The 17,041-nt window shown below is 39.4% G+C and overlaps 1 protein-coding gene across 2 annotated transcripts in view; it reads left to right on the top strand.

Annotated features, from left to right (window-relative positions):
• Positions 1–16,019, top strand: part of LOC125249071 (NACHT, LRR and PYD domains-containing protein 3-like) — a 58,732-nt gene extending 42,713 nt beyond the window's left edge. The window contains exons 5-10 of one of the 2 annotated variants that reach the window (XM_048161260.1): positions 571–2,451; positions 2,713–2,886; positions 13,482–13,655; positions 13,732–13,905; positions 13,992–14,038; positions 14,184–16,019. In XM_048161260.1, the coding sequence (XP_048017217.1) occupies positions 571–2,451; positions 2,713–2,886; positions 13,482–13,655; positions 13,732–13,905; positions 13,992–14,038; positions 14,184–14,716 (2,983 nt within the window). In that variant the 3' untranslated portion in view covers positions 14,717–16,019. The remainder of the gene's footprint in view (positions 1–570; positions 2,452–2,712; positions 2,887–13,481; positions 13,656–13,731; positions 13,906–13,991; positions 14,039–14,183) is intronic. The other variant, XM_048161261.1, reaches the window with a different exon arrangement.
• The last annotated feature ends 1,022 nt before the right edge of the window (positions 16,020–17,041 follow it).

The raw sequence follows: 17,041 nt of genomic DNA, 5'->3' as shown, positions 1-17,041 counted from the left end.
CGTGGGCTGAGCGAGTCACAGAATGCCCATGTGGTCATGAGTATTTTAGTTTTACTTTTGAATTAGCGATTTAAAAGCCCAATTAAAAGCCACAACAATTGAATACTGACAAAAAAGTAAATAAAAACAAAATTCTGGATAGAGGAATATTACTTTAGGCCGTCTTTTATTCCTGTCATAATGAAATTTGAAATGTCCTGGGAAATTATCTCTGAAAAAGAATGGAAACCCTGTAGAAGCAGGCCATTTGTGTCCTGAAACCTGACTGAAAATGTTAACCATCACATCAGATTAGTGTACAAAATTTTCTTAGAGGAGATCCCCTATCACAGTCTGTGGGAAACACTGAGATGAGGTGACATTTAATGCAACACATAATACTGTTTAAATTTTAGTTCCCCTCGAAATTTGGGGGAAAAAGTCCTCAAGGAAACAGAAGACTGATTGACATAATATTTACATTAATTAACAAATAATATTATATTTTATGTATACACATTTATTCATATTTTTTTCTGTCTGCTCTTGTTTCTCTTATGATAATTTATTCTATATTTGATTAATATATAGAAATGATCAGACTGGAATTCTGGAGCTTGATTCTCCCCGACTGGATGATGTCCTGCAAAGAGTCAAAGAGAAACACAAAATCAGCTTGAAGGAAAAGTATGACAAATTATTTGATGGAATCAAACCACAAGAGTGTGAAACCCCCCTGAAAAGGGACTACACACAGCTCTACATCATAGAGGGAGAGATTAAAGGGGTAAATGAAGAACATGAGGTTTTGCAGATGGGAAAAACACCCAGAACATATTCAGAACACAGTCAAATCAACTGCGAAGACATCTTTAAAGTCTTACATCAACCAGGATGTGAGGAGGAAGACAAAATCAAGACTGTTCTTACTAAAGGCATTGCTGGAATTGGAAAAACTGTGTCTGTGCAGAAGTTCATTGTGGACTGGGCAGACGGGAAAGCCAATCAGGATATTGATTTCTTGTTTGTGCTTCCATTTCGAGAGCTGAACTTGATTCAACATCATCAGTACAGTCTTCGCAGTCTTCTGCTAAACTTTCATCCAGAACTTAAAGATCTGGACTCTAAGACTTATGAGGAGTCTAAAGTTGTGTTCATCTTTGATGGTCTTGATGAAAGCAGAATGACACAGATTTTTTCAGACAGTGAGAAAGTTTGTAATGTGAATAAGATTTCATCAGTGAGTGTGTTGATGTCAAACATCATAAAAGGAGAGCTGTTTCCCTCTGCTCTCATCTGGATCACCACGAGACCAGCAGCAGCCCATCAGATCCCCTCCAGATACATCAACCGTCTTACAGAAATTCAAGGATTCAAAGAGACTCAGAAAGAGGAATATTTCAGGAAGAGAATCAGTGATGAACATCAAGCCAGTAGAATCATCTCACACATTAGAAGAGCAAAAAGCCTCCACATCATGTGCCGCATACCCATCTTCTGCTGGATCTCAGCCACTGTGCTTCAAAAGCTTCTGAATGAAGATCAGAATACAGAAATCCCACAAACGCTGACTGAAATGCACATCCACTTCCTGCTAATTCAGATCAACAGGTGGAATCAGAAGTATGAAGAGAAACATTCAGAGAAAATCCAGCTGTCCAACAGAGAAGTGATTGTAAAACTTGCTGAACTGGCTTTCAAACAGCTGATGAAGGGCAATGTGATGTTCTATGAGGAGGACCTGAAAGAGAGTGGCATAGATGTCACTTATGCCTCTGTGTTTTCTGGGATTTGCACTGAGATTTTTAAGGAGGAGTCTGTGATTCAACAGAGGAAAGTCTACAGCTTCATCCATCTGAGCTTTCAGGAATTTCTTGCTGCTTTCTATGTGTTTTACTGCTATTTAATGAAGAACATGGAATCACTGCAAGTTCTGAATGAAAAAATTGAACAGGACAACTCCAATGAAGATTTTCTGTTTGTGGTACTAAAAGCAGCAGTTGCAAAGACTTTGACGTATGAAAATGGACAACTGGATCTGTTCCTGCGGTTCCTGCTGGGCATCTCACTGGATTCCAATCAGAGACTCTTACAGAATGTACTGACATACACAGAGAACAAATCAGAAAGCATCAAGAAAATCACAGAGCACATTAAACAAAAACTTATATTTGATATTTTATTTAATCTTAATTCTACAAACAGCGAAAAAGGTAGTAATAGCCATCTTTTAGCTTACAGATCCATCAATCTTTTCCTCTGTCTGCTGGAAGTGAAATACCACAATATGCTAAGAGATGTAAATGAGACATTGTTCAGAGACGAATACTCTCCTGATGATTGCTCAAAACTTGCCAGTAAAATTCAGATGTCAAAGGAGGTGATGGATGAGATGGACCTCAAGAAATACAACACATCTGATGAGGGCAGGAAAAGACTGATGCCAGCAGTGACCAACTGCAGAAAAGCTCTGTGAGTATTCCAATAAAACTTTGATATAAAACTCTGTTTAAGATTGTTAATGTTTCCCCAAGACTTCCCCCCAGAATTCTGCAATATTGTGCTGTTTAAAAGAATTGTGAATTGTCATTATTTACTTACCCTCATGTAGTTTTCAAGCTTTCTGTTGTGGAACACAAATGTGGATGTTTTGAAATATGTTTAATCAATTACTTTTTCAAAAATGTAGTCAATTAGTTAAATTAGTTCTTTTTATTATTCTCTCTCTTGCAGTTTTGCTGGCTGTAATCTCACTGATCAGTCCTGTGAAATTGTGTCATCAGCTTTACAATCCTCAAACTCTTTCCTGAGGGAGCTAGACCTGAGTAACAATTACATGCAGGATTCAGGAGTTAAGCTGCTCTGTGATGGACTGAAGAGTCCACATTGTCGGCTGAAGATACTGAGGTTTGAGTTGATTCATTATTTAGTTATGAATTTACAGTACGTTTTGTAACTTTGGTGTAGGGCTTTGAGATATGATAACTTTAACTAGGGATGTCCAGATCCGATCACCTGATCGGAAATCGGGCCCGATCATGTGGTTTCAGACTCGATCGGAATCAGACGTCACCTCCCGATCAGGACTCGGATATATATGTATATATATTCTCATTATTTTTAACACATCTATAGTTATGCGGTGGCACAGAGTTAGGCCTGTTTCACACTGCAAGCATAAGCGGCGCGTGAGCAGCGCATATTTTTTAAGCCTGCATGTTAACCGACGGATGCATTCACACAGGCAGCAGGAGCAGCTCGAGCGTCAGGCAGGAGCGTCGCGTAAGCAGCAGTGCCGCGTCTCGGCACCGAGTCTATCCCTGTGTCTCAATCAGCTCCCTAGCTCCCTAGGTCGTGAGTCAGTATATAATGAAAGTGAATGTGGCTGATACCCTGATCAGTGCCCTGACTACTGAACTAGGGAGCTGATTGAGACACACGCTGCGCTGCTGACACTCAATTAAAAAGAAAGCACACTTTTGATGGACAAAATAAATATAATTTCACACAAAAAAGTGTTCAAAATGCACAGAATAAGCATGTCTAATGTGTTTTAACAAGAATTTGAGTATGACACAAAAGAAAATTAAGAATCAAAAATGTGTATAAGAGATTTGCCCATTTAAACTTGTTTTTTTTATTCAGTTTGGGTTAAAGTATGGTGTATTATTTTGAAATTTTTATTCAAGGAAAGCCCCTTGAGATGCAACATCTCGTTTTCAAGGGGGACCAAGAACATACATCAGATACAGTGCACTCAATACAATACAAAACAAACAGAACATTACAAGACAAATCTGCTCAAAGATCCCTCCTACCCTCCCAGGACCATTTCAGAATCTGCAGGGTATACAAATGTTTACAAAAACAGTTGTTTCAGAAACCATAACAATTACAAAAACTGACAATCAGTTTTCAAAAACAAGATATTTCAAGGAACCATTACAATTAAAAGCATTTACAATCAGTTTTCAAATAGTTTAACAAAAGAAGTTCTAAAGGAGAAAATAAGTTGGAGTATATTGTACAAAAAAACTTTTCAGATATGGTGGTAAATTCAAATAGATGCATCTAAAAATAAATTAAAACCAATGAGACTGTCGTCTTTTATCAGGCAGCAACCAGTTAAGCTGATTATATAATTGGCAATGATGAGTTCTATATGGACACTTTAAAATGAACCTACACAGATTATTAAATAGAACATATAATGGTTTAAGATATACGTTATACGTGTTTTGATAAACTATATCTACATAATCAATAATTGGTAAAATTAATTGGGTAATTATCTTTTTTCGTACTCTAAATGTAAAACAATTTGATGACCTGTATAGAGGCATTAAACAGGAGTATGTTCGTTTTATTATGTAATCAATATGTGGTTTAAAATTTTATTCTGGATCAAGCCAAATTCCCAGATATTTAACAGAAGTCTCTTTTGTCACTGGAATACCATTATCAAAAATACAAGTTAAGTTCAGCAAATTTAAGAGAATGATGAGTACCAAAGAGCATACATAATGATTTTTTCATATTGAGTTTTAAGAAGTTACTTTTAAGCCAATTTTGAACTGATTTAAGATCTGTCTGTAATTTGTTCTGAAGAAGAAATGAGTTGGAACTTGAAAAATAGACAACAGTATCATCTGCATATAAATGTACTTGACAATTATTACATACTTGCGGGAGATCATTAACAAAAATAGAAAAAAGAAGGGGGCCAAGGATAGAACCCTGTGGCACACCTTTTTCCATAATACATTCATCAGACTGTGCATCTTTGAATTGAACAAACTGACGTCTGTTATGGAGATAAGCATTAAATCATAAGAGAGCATTTCTATTAAAACCTATGGATTTAAGCTTGTCCAGGAGCAAGTAGTGATCTACCAAGTCAAAAGCCTTGGAGAGGTCAAGAAATATAGCACCTGTACATTGGTTCTTGTCACAGGAGGAGAATACATCGTTAGTGAATTTAAGTAAAGCAGTTGTAGTAGAGTACCCAGAACGAAAACCTGATTGATAAGGAGATAAGAGATTGGAGTTACTCTTGCTGTTTTCCAAACAATTGGAATGGAACTCATATCTAAAGACATATTGTACAAATCAGAAAGTGGATGTGTTAATATACTGTATCCAAGTTTAAGAAATTTGGCTTCCAACCCATCAGGTCCAACACTACCATTTTTTAATTCAGAGATGGCTTGAAATACTTCAGATGGCTGAATTCTAGAAAATGAAAAGGATCCATCAGTTTGATTTGATAAGCTAGACGAAACTAAATAATCAGAATATAGTGAACTACTAATTTGAGAAAAATGTACATTAAATGCCTGAGCGATCATAAGAGGATCAGAAATAACATTATCATTTACAATAACGCTATTAATAGAGTCATTATTTGATTTATTAAGGAGGTGATCTAGATGTTTCCAGAACTGTTTAGGATTATTCCAATTTTGACTAAAGGCATCCTTATAATAGTTAGATCTTGCATTCCGAGTTTGTGTTTTGCAGTGGTTCCTAAGTTGTCAATATACTTCCCGATCAATAGGGTCTCTGGATTGTTTACATTTTTCCCACGCTCGATCACGTTTTTTAAAAAGGCATATTAAATCAGGACTAATCCATGGGAGATGTCGACCTTTCACACGAATCGTTTTAAATGGAGCATGTTGATTAATTACATTGTTAACTTCAGAATAGAATAAATCCCATGCATTCTCAACAGAAGGAATTCAATAAAATCTAGTCCAATTAATATTAGCCAGGTCATTTATAAATTGTTCAGTATTTATGTTTTTGCATTGTCTGACTTTAATATATTTGGGTGGTAGTTTGGGTATTTTAATTTTCCACACACAGAAAACAATTGAGTGGTCACTAAAGCTGTCAGACAATATGCCCGATGTACTTATTCTATCTGGATTTGTAACTAGTATCCAGTCAAGCAAAGATGACGAACAGCGACCAATTCTGGTTGGTTCTTTTATTAACTGAGTGAAATTGGCACCTGCAATCATATTTCTGTCACTCAAGGAGGAACGGTGAAGCCAATTGCAGTTAAAATCACCAAGAACCACCATTTCACTGTTTTTTCTGAGAGAATTAATGGTATTAATAATTGACTTAATTGAATCATATGAAGCAGATGGTGGTTTATAGATATTAGTTATAATTATGTTTATTGTCATGGAAAATTATTTTTACAATAAGTGATTCAAAATTAACCGGCTCAACAGTTGGAATGATAAGTTCACCTGTTAAATTTGTAGAGACATATGTTACTAACCCACCTCCCCTGGAGCCTCTGTCAGCTCTAAAAAGAGCATAACCATCCATCTTTATTTCAACATCTGATATTTTATTGTGTAACCATGTTTCAGAAAGGGTTATAATATGAGGCTTATGATAGGAAACCCAAACTCTCAGAAGATCAATTTTTGGTACTAGACTTCTTATGTTAAGGTAGATTATTTTAAGACCCTTAAACGATTCTATTCCTCAAATTTAATAAGTATGAGATGAGGCATAGGAGAGAAAGAGGACATAAAGCAGAAAAAATACATTGACAAACACACAACAGACAAACACACAGACAAACAGGACATGACATACATAAAAGTGAAAAATAGGAGGCTCACTGCAATTACAGATAACAGGTACAGCCTGCTGCGTCTCTACTACTTTAATTAAATGTAGGAGTAGTAATATAATATGGAAACTCAGATAAACACATAGAAATATGTATTAAATCACCAAAAAAGATAAACTCAAAATAGCAAGCACATAAAAAAATCACAATTTGCCCACTAGGTATTTCAGTGAATTACACTCACTGAAGTCTAAAGACATTAGCATAGTAATGTGCGACAGAACACCACAGAATACGGCAAACATAAAACATGCTTGTAGAGTCATTAGAATACAAAAAAAAAAAAAAAAACTTAAAGAAGTGCTTACAGTGACATGACCAGGCTTGTACAGTACTTAAATGAGAAGTTTAAAGTATTTACCGCATATGGTGTATATTTCGTAATATCAAACATTATTCAGCAGTTAGAAGAATGTGTCACAGACACGTCAGGTTCCAACATCACCCAATCACAACGCACGCTATCTCCAGAGTACTGATCACCGCCACCTGTACCTCATCACCCCACTCATCAACAGCACTATAAAGTACACACGCACACAGCACTCCATGTCCGGTCTCGTTCGCATATACTTCCTGTAATGCTTACCTCAAGGACTCCTCTTCGTATACTCACCTGTCTCCAGCATGTCTCCTTCCCTCTGTGTGCCTCGTCTGCTGTGTGGGTGTGTTCCAGCCAGCTCCAAGTTACTCCAGCAATCTCCAAGCTCCAACGTATCTCTACCTGCAATGGAAAGGACAGTAACTATTCCTCATACTACCAGTTCTATATCATCTACAACCAGTTCACTCACCTGTCTGTTATCTCCTGCTCTACTGTGGTCAATAAAACTACCAATACCTGTTACATCTGTGTCTGCCTCCTGTGTACCGTAACAGAAGACCGGACCAACACCGCAGACCCAGTATGAGCCAGCCGGATCCCTTTCAAGACCTGGTGGATGCGCTTTGGCGAACTCTAACCATCAATCCACCACCACCATCTCCAGTCACTGTCCCTTCACCTGCACCAGCGAACACCACCACCAATGCCAGTAGTTCTCCTTCACTACCGCCGTACGGCAGTCCCATAGCCAAACCGGCGCCCTACTCAGGATCGGCGGAGGATTGCAGCGGATTCCTGCTGCAATGCACACTGGTCCTGGAGATGCAGCCGCACCTGTACCCGAGTGACACATCCAAGATTGCATTCATCATTTCTCAGCTCAGCGGCAAAGCATTGAAATGGGGCGATTCCATCTGGTCCCAGCGGGGCGCTGTAACCCAATCCTACTCTGCGTTTATTTCCCACTTCCGGGAGGTGTTCGGGAAACCAATCACAGATTCATCAGCTGGTGAGAAACTCTATAATTTGAAACAAGGATCTATTTGTCTATTTACGATTATGCTTTGCACTTCAGAACGCTTGCAGCACTCAGCGGATGGAATGAACAAGCCCTGATAACAACATATCGTCAAGGATTAGAGCCTCGGGTACGGCTGCATCTCGCTGCATGCGAGGATTCCATCGGCCTCGAAAAATTCATCCAGCTCTCCATTCGCTGCGCCACTCGCATGCAAGCGTGCATCCAAGAGCACCAGGACCAGTTACTTCCCAACATGCTCCTCTGCCGATCCGAACCCGTCAGCACTCCAGAACCAGCCCAAGAGCCCATGGATATTGAAAACTCTCGTCTATCTTCAGAAGAGCACCGCCGTCGGCTGACCCTGCATCTCTGTCTGTACTGTGGAGGTCCTGGGCATGTGATTGCAGCATGCCCCACACGACCACCTCAACCCATGGTGAGTGCCATTATTCCTGCTTCACATAAAATGAAACCATGGTTTACTGCATCAAGAGGAGATACATCTGTTGGTTCTGGAGGATTCCACCGCTGACGTGGTTCTAGGGCACCCCTGGTTGGAGCAGCATAACCCAACCATCTCCTGGAAAACGGGTGAAATCCTGAAGTGGGGCGACACATGCTTCTCTCGCTGTATGGCTGAACTTCCTGTTCCATTATCTCCTTCGCCTGATCTCTCTCTCTCTGTGCCAGGTCCATCGAAAGTCCTGTCGAACAACGCTCCATCGACATCCCCAAGTGTTACGCCCCCTTCAGCGATGTCTTCTGCCCGCAACGGGCTTCCAAGCTGCCTCCACACCGGCCATGGGACTGTGCCATCGACCTGCTTCCGGGTGAACCAGTGCCAAAGGGTAAGATATACCCACTTTCCATCCCGGAGGAGAAGGCCATGGAGGATTACATCAAGGAAGCCCTCGCCCAAGGTTACATCAGGCCATCTACTTCCCCTGCTGCTTCCAGCTTCTTCTTCGTGGCTAAAAAGGACGGAGGCTTGCGGCCATGCATCGACTATCGCTCACTCAACAAGATAACCGTCAAGTTTAAATATCCCCTTCCTCACGTCCCAGCGGCCCTGGAACATCTCCGTGGTGCCACTGTTTTTACGAAGCTGGACCTCCGCAGCGCGTACAACCTCATCCGGATACGTGAGGGGGACGAATGGAAGACCGCCTTCATCACCCCTACTGGCCACTACGAATACCTGGTAATGCCGTATGGTCTGGTCAACGCCCCCTCCGTATTCCAGGATTTCATACATGAGGTGCTCCGGGAGTTTCTCCATCGCTTCGTCCTAGTGTACATCAACGACATACTCATATACTCCCGGAGCCAGGCCGAACATCGCCAACACGTTGCGGAGGTCCTCACCCGTCTTCGGCAATACAACCTGTTCCTCAAGGCAGAGAAGTGCTTCTTCCATCAACCCTCCGTCTCATTCCTTGGTTACAACATAGACCACAGTGGCATCCGGATGGACGAGAGGAAGGTGGAGTCCATCACCAACTGGCCAGTACCCACTACCTATACATAAATACAAAATCACTATACATAAAGAATTATACAAAAATCATTTACTGCATTATAAGGACTCTATTACTCTAGCTAAATCTAATTACTACTCCTGTCTAATATGTTCAAATTATGGTAACTCAAAGACTTTGTTTTCACTATTTAACAAAATTCTCCAACCAACTGACTCTCTACCTTCTCATATGTATTCCACTGACACATGTAATTCTCTGCTGCTCTTTTTTGAAGAGAAAATTCACAATATTCACCAGTGCTTAAATATACGTTCTTCATCTTCTTCTTCTGAATACTTTCCACCCTGTCAGCCCTTTTCTAGCTTTAAAATTCCTGATGCTTCTTCAGTTTCTGATATCATTTGCAGATCTAAGTCTTCTACATGTCAACTCGACCCTTTCCCTACATCGTTGGTTAAATCCTGTCTTTCCTCTCTGCTCCCCCTTATAACTGCTATCATTCACTCCTCACTTTCTACTGGAATTGTTCCTTCTTTGTTCAAAACTGCAGTAATCACTTCTATTCTTAAAAAACCTGGCTTAGACCCTAACAATTACAATAACTTACGCCCCATTTCCAATCTTCCCTTTATTTCAAAAATTCTTGAAAAAACTGTTGCAGAACAACTCCATGCCCATCTATCCCAGAACTATCTTTATGAACAATTCCAGTCTGGCTTTCGCTCTTGCCACAGCACTGAAACTGCTCTTATTAAAATAACTAATGATCTTCTCATCGCAGCCGACTCTGGTTTACTCTCTATTCTTATACTCCTTGATCTTAGTGCTGCCTTTGACACTATCTCTCACTCCATTCTTCTCAACAGACTTTCTTCCATCGGTATCACTCACACCCCTATTCATTGGTTCCGTTCATATCTCTCAGGCCGCACTCAGTTTATTCAATTAAAATCCTTTCAATCACAGTCCTCCCTGGTTTGTACTGGTGTTCCTCAGGGATCTGTATTGGGTCCTCTTCTTTTCATCATTTATCTTCTCCCCATTGGCAATATTTTTCGAAAATTTAATATTCACTTTCATTGCTTTGCAGATGACACCCAGTTGTATCTATCTAGTAAACCTAATTCTACACTTCCACCCACCGCTCTTACAAACTGTATTTCTGAAATAATATCTTGGTTTACATCTAACTACTTACAAGTAAACAGTGGCAAAACTGAAGTTCTTCTCATTGGCACAAAAAACACTTTATCCAAAGTTGACAGTTTTTCTTTATCAATTGGCAGGTCTGTAGTTCACCCCTCACCTCATGTCAGAAGTTTAGGGGTCATACTGGACGGTTCCTTATCTTTCCAATCTCACATTAATAATGTAACCCGCTCTGCATATTTTCATCTACGCAACATTAACTGTCTTCGTCCTTCGCTCACTGTTCAATCCACCTCGATTCTTGTACACAGCCTCGTCACCTCCCCTATTGATTACTGTAATTCTCTTCTTTTTGGTCTCCTCGTAAATCTATCTATAAGCTCCAACTGGTCCAGAACTCTGCTGCCCGCATTATCAGTAAAATCCCCACTTTTCACCACGTTACTCCTGTTCTTCAACAACTTCACTGGCTCCCGGTCAAATTTCGAATTAATTTCAAAATTCTCCTTTATGTCTTCAAGGCCATCCATCGCCTTGCCCCACCGTATTTATCTGGTTTGCTTGACATTGCCCCTCCTTCCCGCTCACTTCAATCTTCTTCTTCCATTCACCTCACTGTGCCCACTGCTCGTCTCAGCACTATGGGGAACAGAGCCTTCAGTCGCTCTGCTCCCCTACTCTGGAATGCACTTCCACCTGACATTCGTAATACTGATTCTCTTCCTCTGTTTCAATCCAGACTCATCTGTTCATACTGGCTTACTCTTAGTGATTGCACTCATCGTCCAACTGTTTAATGTTTATGTAATGTTTATGTGTGTTGTTTATTTGTTATGTAAAGTGACCTTGAGTGTTCAGAAAGGCGCTTCGAAATAAAATGTATTATTATTATTATTATTATTACCATCAAGGAGTTACAACGCTTCCTCAGATTCTCCAACTTCTACAGACGGTTCATCAAAGGTTACAGTTCCATCACCCATCCACTTACTAGCCTGCTCCGTGATAAGCCCAAGTCTCTGTCCTGGAACCCGGCAGCCACCAAGCCGAACCCCCCCTTCCACTCATCCTGGAGGACGGAGCTGCGTATGAGGTTCATGAGATCTTGGACTCCCGGCGTCGTGGTGGTCAGCTGGAATATTTAGTGGACTGGGAAGGATACGGCCCCGAGGAACGCTCCTGGGTCCCAAGAAACGACATCCTGGACCCCAGCTTACTCCAGACGTTCCACAACAGTCACCCTGAGAAACCGGCACCGCGGGGAAGAGGACGACCACCACGGCGTCGGGGTCCTCGGCCCTCTGGAGCGGGCTGTGGGGGGGGGGGGGTCTCGTTCGCATATACTTCCTGTAATGCTTACCTCAAGGACTCCTCTTCGTATACTCACCTGTCTCCAGCGTGTCTCCTTCCCTCTGTGTGCCTCGTCTGCTGTGTGGGTGTGTTCCAGCCAGCTCCAAGTTACTCCAGCAATCTCCAAGCTCCAACGTATCTCTACCTGCAACGGAAAGGACAGTAACTATTCCTCATACTACCAGTTCTATATCATCTACAACCAGTTCACTCACCTGTCTGTTATCTCCTGCTCTACTGTGGTCAATAAAACTACCAATACCTGTTACATCTGTGTCTGCCTCCTGTGTACCGTAACACAATGACCAGGGTTATAAGTTACATCATGGAGAAGAGACAAAATCCCGAAAAAACTCATATGCTTCCCCGGGAGTGCGAAAAAGCTTGGGTTTGCCATCAATAATGACATCATTATAAAAAATAATCAATCATTATAAAAAACTAAAGTAAACTAGCCAGAAAATATGATATATGTAAACATTATTTTTGTTATTACACAGACTGCAGCATACCCAAATCAAACCAAATATATTTGTTTTTATATTAGACCTTTTTTATATTTACTGTTGCACTAAAGTGAAGTGAAGAATGTATGTTATTTATTACTTGATTGTTCAAGCTACCTCACAGAAGTGCTCTGTTTGTTAACAGAGTTATTGAATGTTAAAATAAGGTGAATTAAATAAAAAAAAATAAGGAACATCCTGGATCTGTTTTTTTCGCTCTTCTTTATTCTTTTTTTATGTATTATAGAAGTATCGGGACTCGGTATTGGTAGATACTCAAAATCAAATTACTCGAGGGCAAAAAAACCTGATCGGGACATCCCTAACTTTAACCACATTTAACAGTACATTAACAACATGCTAATGAAACATTTAGAAAGACAATTTACAAATATCACTAAATATATCATGTATCATGAGCAGTTATTATCGATCCATCTGCCATTTTCGCTATTGTCACTGCTTGCATGCTTCACAATAGGCCTACCTGCATAACTTCTGATGATTTGGCTGTGCAGCTCCAGACATTAATACTGCATTGCCTTGAATATGGGCTGGTATATGCAAAAGTTGGGGGCGTCCATATTAATGATCCCGACTGTTACGTCACAGTCGGTGTTATGCTGAGATTCGCCTGTTTTTCCATGGCGTTTTTCACGCACAAGATTTACATATGAAGGAGGAAACAATGGTGTGTGAGACACACTGTATGTCATTTCCACATACAGATCTCTTGTTTGTCAACTATGCCATGGTAAATTCAATTTTCAATTCTAGGGCACCATAAATGCTGTTTATGAAAAGTCAAAGAAAGCCAAGACAACATATTTTTAACTTCCACGAATCCCAGAGCCACACCATCTCTCACCACCCACTTTACCCTTTCTCTCCAACATCAGCACCCATTAGATTTAAAGAAATAAAATGATTAGATGAAATAATATGAATATGATACCATGCTACTCATTAAAATAGCTTTGGGTTAATCCTATCCCATTATTTTTCTCTTTAGATTGGCATCCTGTAATCTCACAGATAAGTGTTGTGAGAGTTTGTCATCAGCTCTGCAGTCCTCAGAAACTGCCCTGAGAAACCTGGACCTGAGTAAAAATGATTTACGGGATTCAGGAGTGAAGCTACTCTCTAATGGACTGAAAAGTCTAAACTGTAAGCTTGAGATACTGAGGTATGTAAGAACATAATGTAGTGCTGGTCATAATGTTGATGTGTATCTAGATGATCTGACGGTTGTGTGTCTGTAGATTGTCTGGCTGTATGGTGTCAGAGGAAGGCTGTAGTTATGTGTATTTAGCTCTGAGGTCAAATGCCTCACACTTGAGAGAGCTGGATCTAAGCTACAATCATCTAGGACAATCAGGAGTCCAGCTGCTCACTGAAAAAGTGAATGATTCAGAGTGCTCACTGCAGACACTCAAGTATGTTTGGCAGTAAGATACATTGATCTGTATGTGCATGATGCATATCTACATTTATGTGTTTGGTGTTTTTTTTTTTTTTTTAGTGTGGATCATGGAGGAGAAGTCATGCTGACAGCAGGACTACGAAAGTGTACGTCTATACACAGACTCATTTATTGTCAAATGTTGCACCTAATTTAACAAAAAAAATTCTACCTTCTACTTGTTAGATCCTACATTGCTTAAAAGAATCAAATAAATATAAAATACAAATGTTTGTCTCTTCTTGTGTTCAGATGCTTGTGATCTCACACTGGATCCAAACACAGCACACACTCAACTCATCCTGTCTGAGGGTGAAAAGAAGATGGCACGTGTGTTGAAGCATCAACCGTATCCTGATCATCCAGAGAGATTTGATTCATGGTGTCAGGTTCTATGTAGAGAAAGTCTGACCGGACGTCATTACTGGGAGGTTGAATGGGAAGGAGTGCCAGATATTGCGGTGTCCTATAAAGGTATCAAAAGGAAAAGTGAAGACAAAAACTGTTGGTTTGGTTTTAATGAAAAATCTTGGTCTTTGGGCAATTTTCATGACTTCTTTATTCCCCGTCACAATAATAAGCCGACTTTCATACATAAACCTGGCTCACCCACCCCTAACAGAGTAGGTGTCTTTCTTGACTGGCCGGCTGGCACTCTGTCCTACTACAGTGTCACAGACACACACACACTCTCACACTTACACACATTCAACACCACATTCACTGAACCCCTCTATGCTGGATTTAAGGTTTATTTTTCTTATATCTCACTGTCTCTTTGTTAAACAGCAAAACAGAAACTGACTGAAAGACATGACTGCACATTTTCGGTAGTGAGAGTAATGTGTTGACAGTAATTAGTGACCACATCACATTACAGGATTTTAACTCGCATACTAAAACACTAATGATTTGCATAATAAAACATACTAAAATTTGTATGATTTGCATAACTCTACTAAAATGTAGTTTATTTCCCCCAAATAAACGACTGTGTTTACTTTTGTCAATACCAAAACAATGATGTCACAACCGTCAAGACTGAAACATGGTGAAGTTTCGGTTTTGACAATTTTAGAAACTTTTGAGCCTTGCTCAAAGATGATAATCATCACATGATTAGCTAGCACAATTCTGAACAGTTGCCACACACACACACACACACACACACACACACACACACACACACACACACACACACAAAAATTATTGAATAACCCACAAAAAACAATGTTGTCATTATGGTAGAGACAATTTTAGATACTTTTGAGCCCAGCTTAAAGATGCTAATCTGTACATGGTTACCTAGCACAGTTCTGAACAGTTGTATATGCATAAAAACTACATTTTATGGAATAACACCCAAAAAAGTTTGCTTTATTGCAGAAAAAAGGTGTTCCTTAAAGTTAATCACAGATTTCCAGATTTTTAACACATTTAACTTAAAATGATGGTACCTATTTACTATGAAAAAGAGGCCAAGTATTTATCACTGTAATACTCAGGACATGTTCACACTCTTAATGCATTTTATATGTAAGCAATGAGGTACAAGGCTGTGCTGTATTGTATATACAGTCGAGGATTAAAGGTGTTGTTAGGCACAATTCAAAGTGAAGCTCACCATAAGGCACCAAGTTACCAAACTGAAAAAAATTTGAAAACCAAAAAGTATGTTGTGATGGGACGGACTAAACTATGTCATAGCAGCCATTTCTGCCATTTTTTCTGTCCGACAAGCAAAAAACACATTTAAAAAGCATTTAAGGATTTAAAATTTTAGATGTTTATTAAGATCCTTCTATTATCTACTGAATCCCACAATGAGACTGATTTTAACTATGCCCCTAGATTTTTGACCGGAAATATTTCTGTGTCCCTCCCTCTAACAGCCTCTTTCATAATAGACAGGTACCATCATTTCGAGGTAATGTGTTTAAATGTCAGAAAATCTGTGTGTAACTTTAACAGTCTGAGGTCGGCGGTCACGCCGACGTGACCACCGCGTTTTTTTTTCTTACCAGTGTGAAAGAGACACAAAATACTCCATCAATGTTGCACATACAATTAAGAGTTATACACCATTTTAATCTGTGGAATATCTTCTTTTATTTGTGTACATTCAGAGTAAAAACAAAATGTTGTGCTTTTTGTAAAATAAAGAAAACTAACAAGATGCGTGATCTCTTGTCTCCCTCTGAACAAAGTCCAATCTTACAGTTCTCAGAAAATTAACTGTAACTTAGTGAATACTAATGACAAAAAAATTACACTTATGTCTAAAGAAACGTTGAAATGTCAGGTTTTAAATCGTGTAAGTCAAATCAAAAACAAATATTCTCTGTTTATGTAATCTGTATGAAAAGAGACCCATGTCAGAAGTCCGTGATTCAGCTCATTATCTGCTAATGCGGCCACGCCCACGGAGTGAGCGCTATTCAGACGCAAATTCAGTCAATACATGCATTCATCGTCTCAATCGTGTATTTATTATCTTGAAAAGTGTTTATCTGGATGTTAAAGTGATCTCTGGCCTCTGTGAGTTCCTGAAATGTCACATGATATGCCTCTTCTTTTACTGAGGCATTTGTGGACTAAAGGGGCAGAGCGCCCTCTGGCTGCAAGTATGAATTGAAAACACGGTATCCTGCGCTCACAATGATGACAATAAATATAGAATAAATATTACTCCTCTGTATAGAAAATTGACATAAACATATGAGAATCCATCAATATTTCTCCAAATGTGCATGCTTTTAAGCATATTAAGAAATTATGGTCAATATAAGATTTTAAGAGTCAAAATGTGAAGCTTGAGTCTTAGATCTTTTTAATGATGTATAGTTTGTCAACTGCACATTAACATTTAGGATATATAACAAATATAGTAGCCTATATGAAATGCCATAGAGGTAGGAATGTTCAGATGCTTTGCATCACAGAAATACATAATATTTTAAAGTATATTAAAATAGAAAACCATTATTTGGTTAGAGACTTAAGACTTTTTTTTAAAAAAATGTGTCCAATCTTTTGACTGGTATTGTAATCTAACATAGGGCTATACAAAATTTTCTTGACATCATGTGCAATAATACGTGCATGCATGA

This window comes from Megalobrama amblycephala, linkage group LG16 (genome assembly GCF_018812025.1).
Source record: "Megalobrama amblycephala isolate DHTTF-2021 linkage group LG16, ASM1881202v1, whole genome shotgun sequence".
Lineage (NCBI taxonomy): Eukaryota > Metazoa > Chordata > Actinopteri > Cypriniformes > Xenocyprididae > Megalobrama > Megalobrama amblycephala.
The sequence above is the reverse complement of the archived record's forward strand: the minus strand, read 5'-3'. Positions and strand labels throughout refer to the sequence as shown.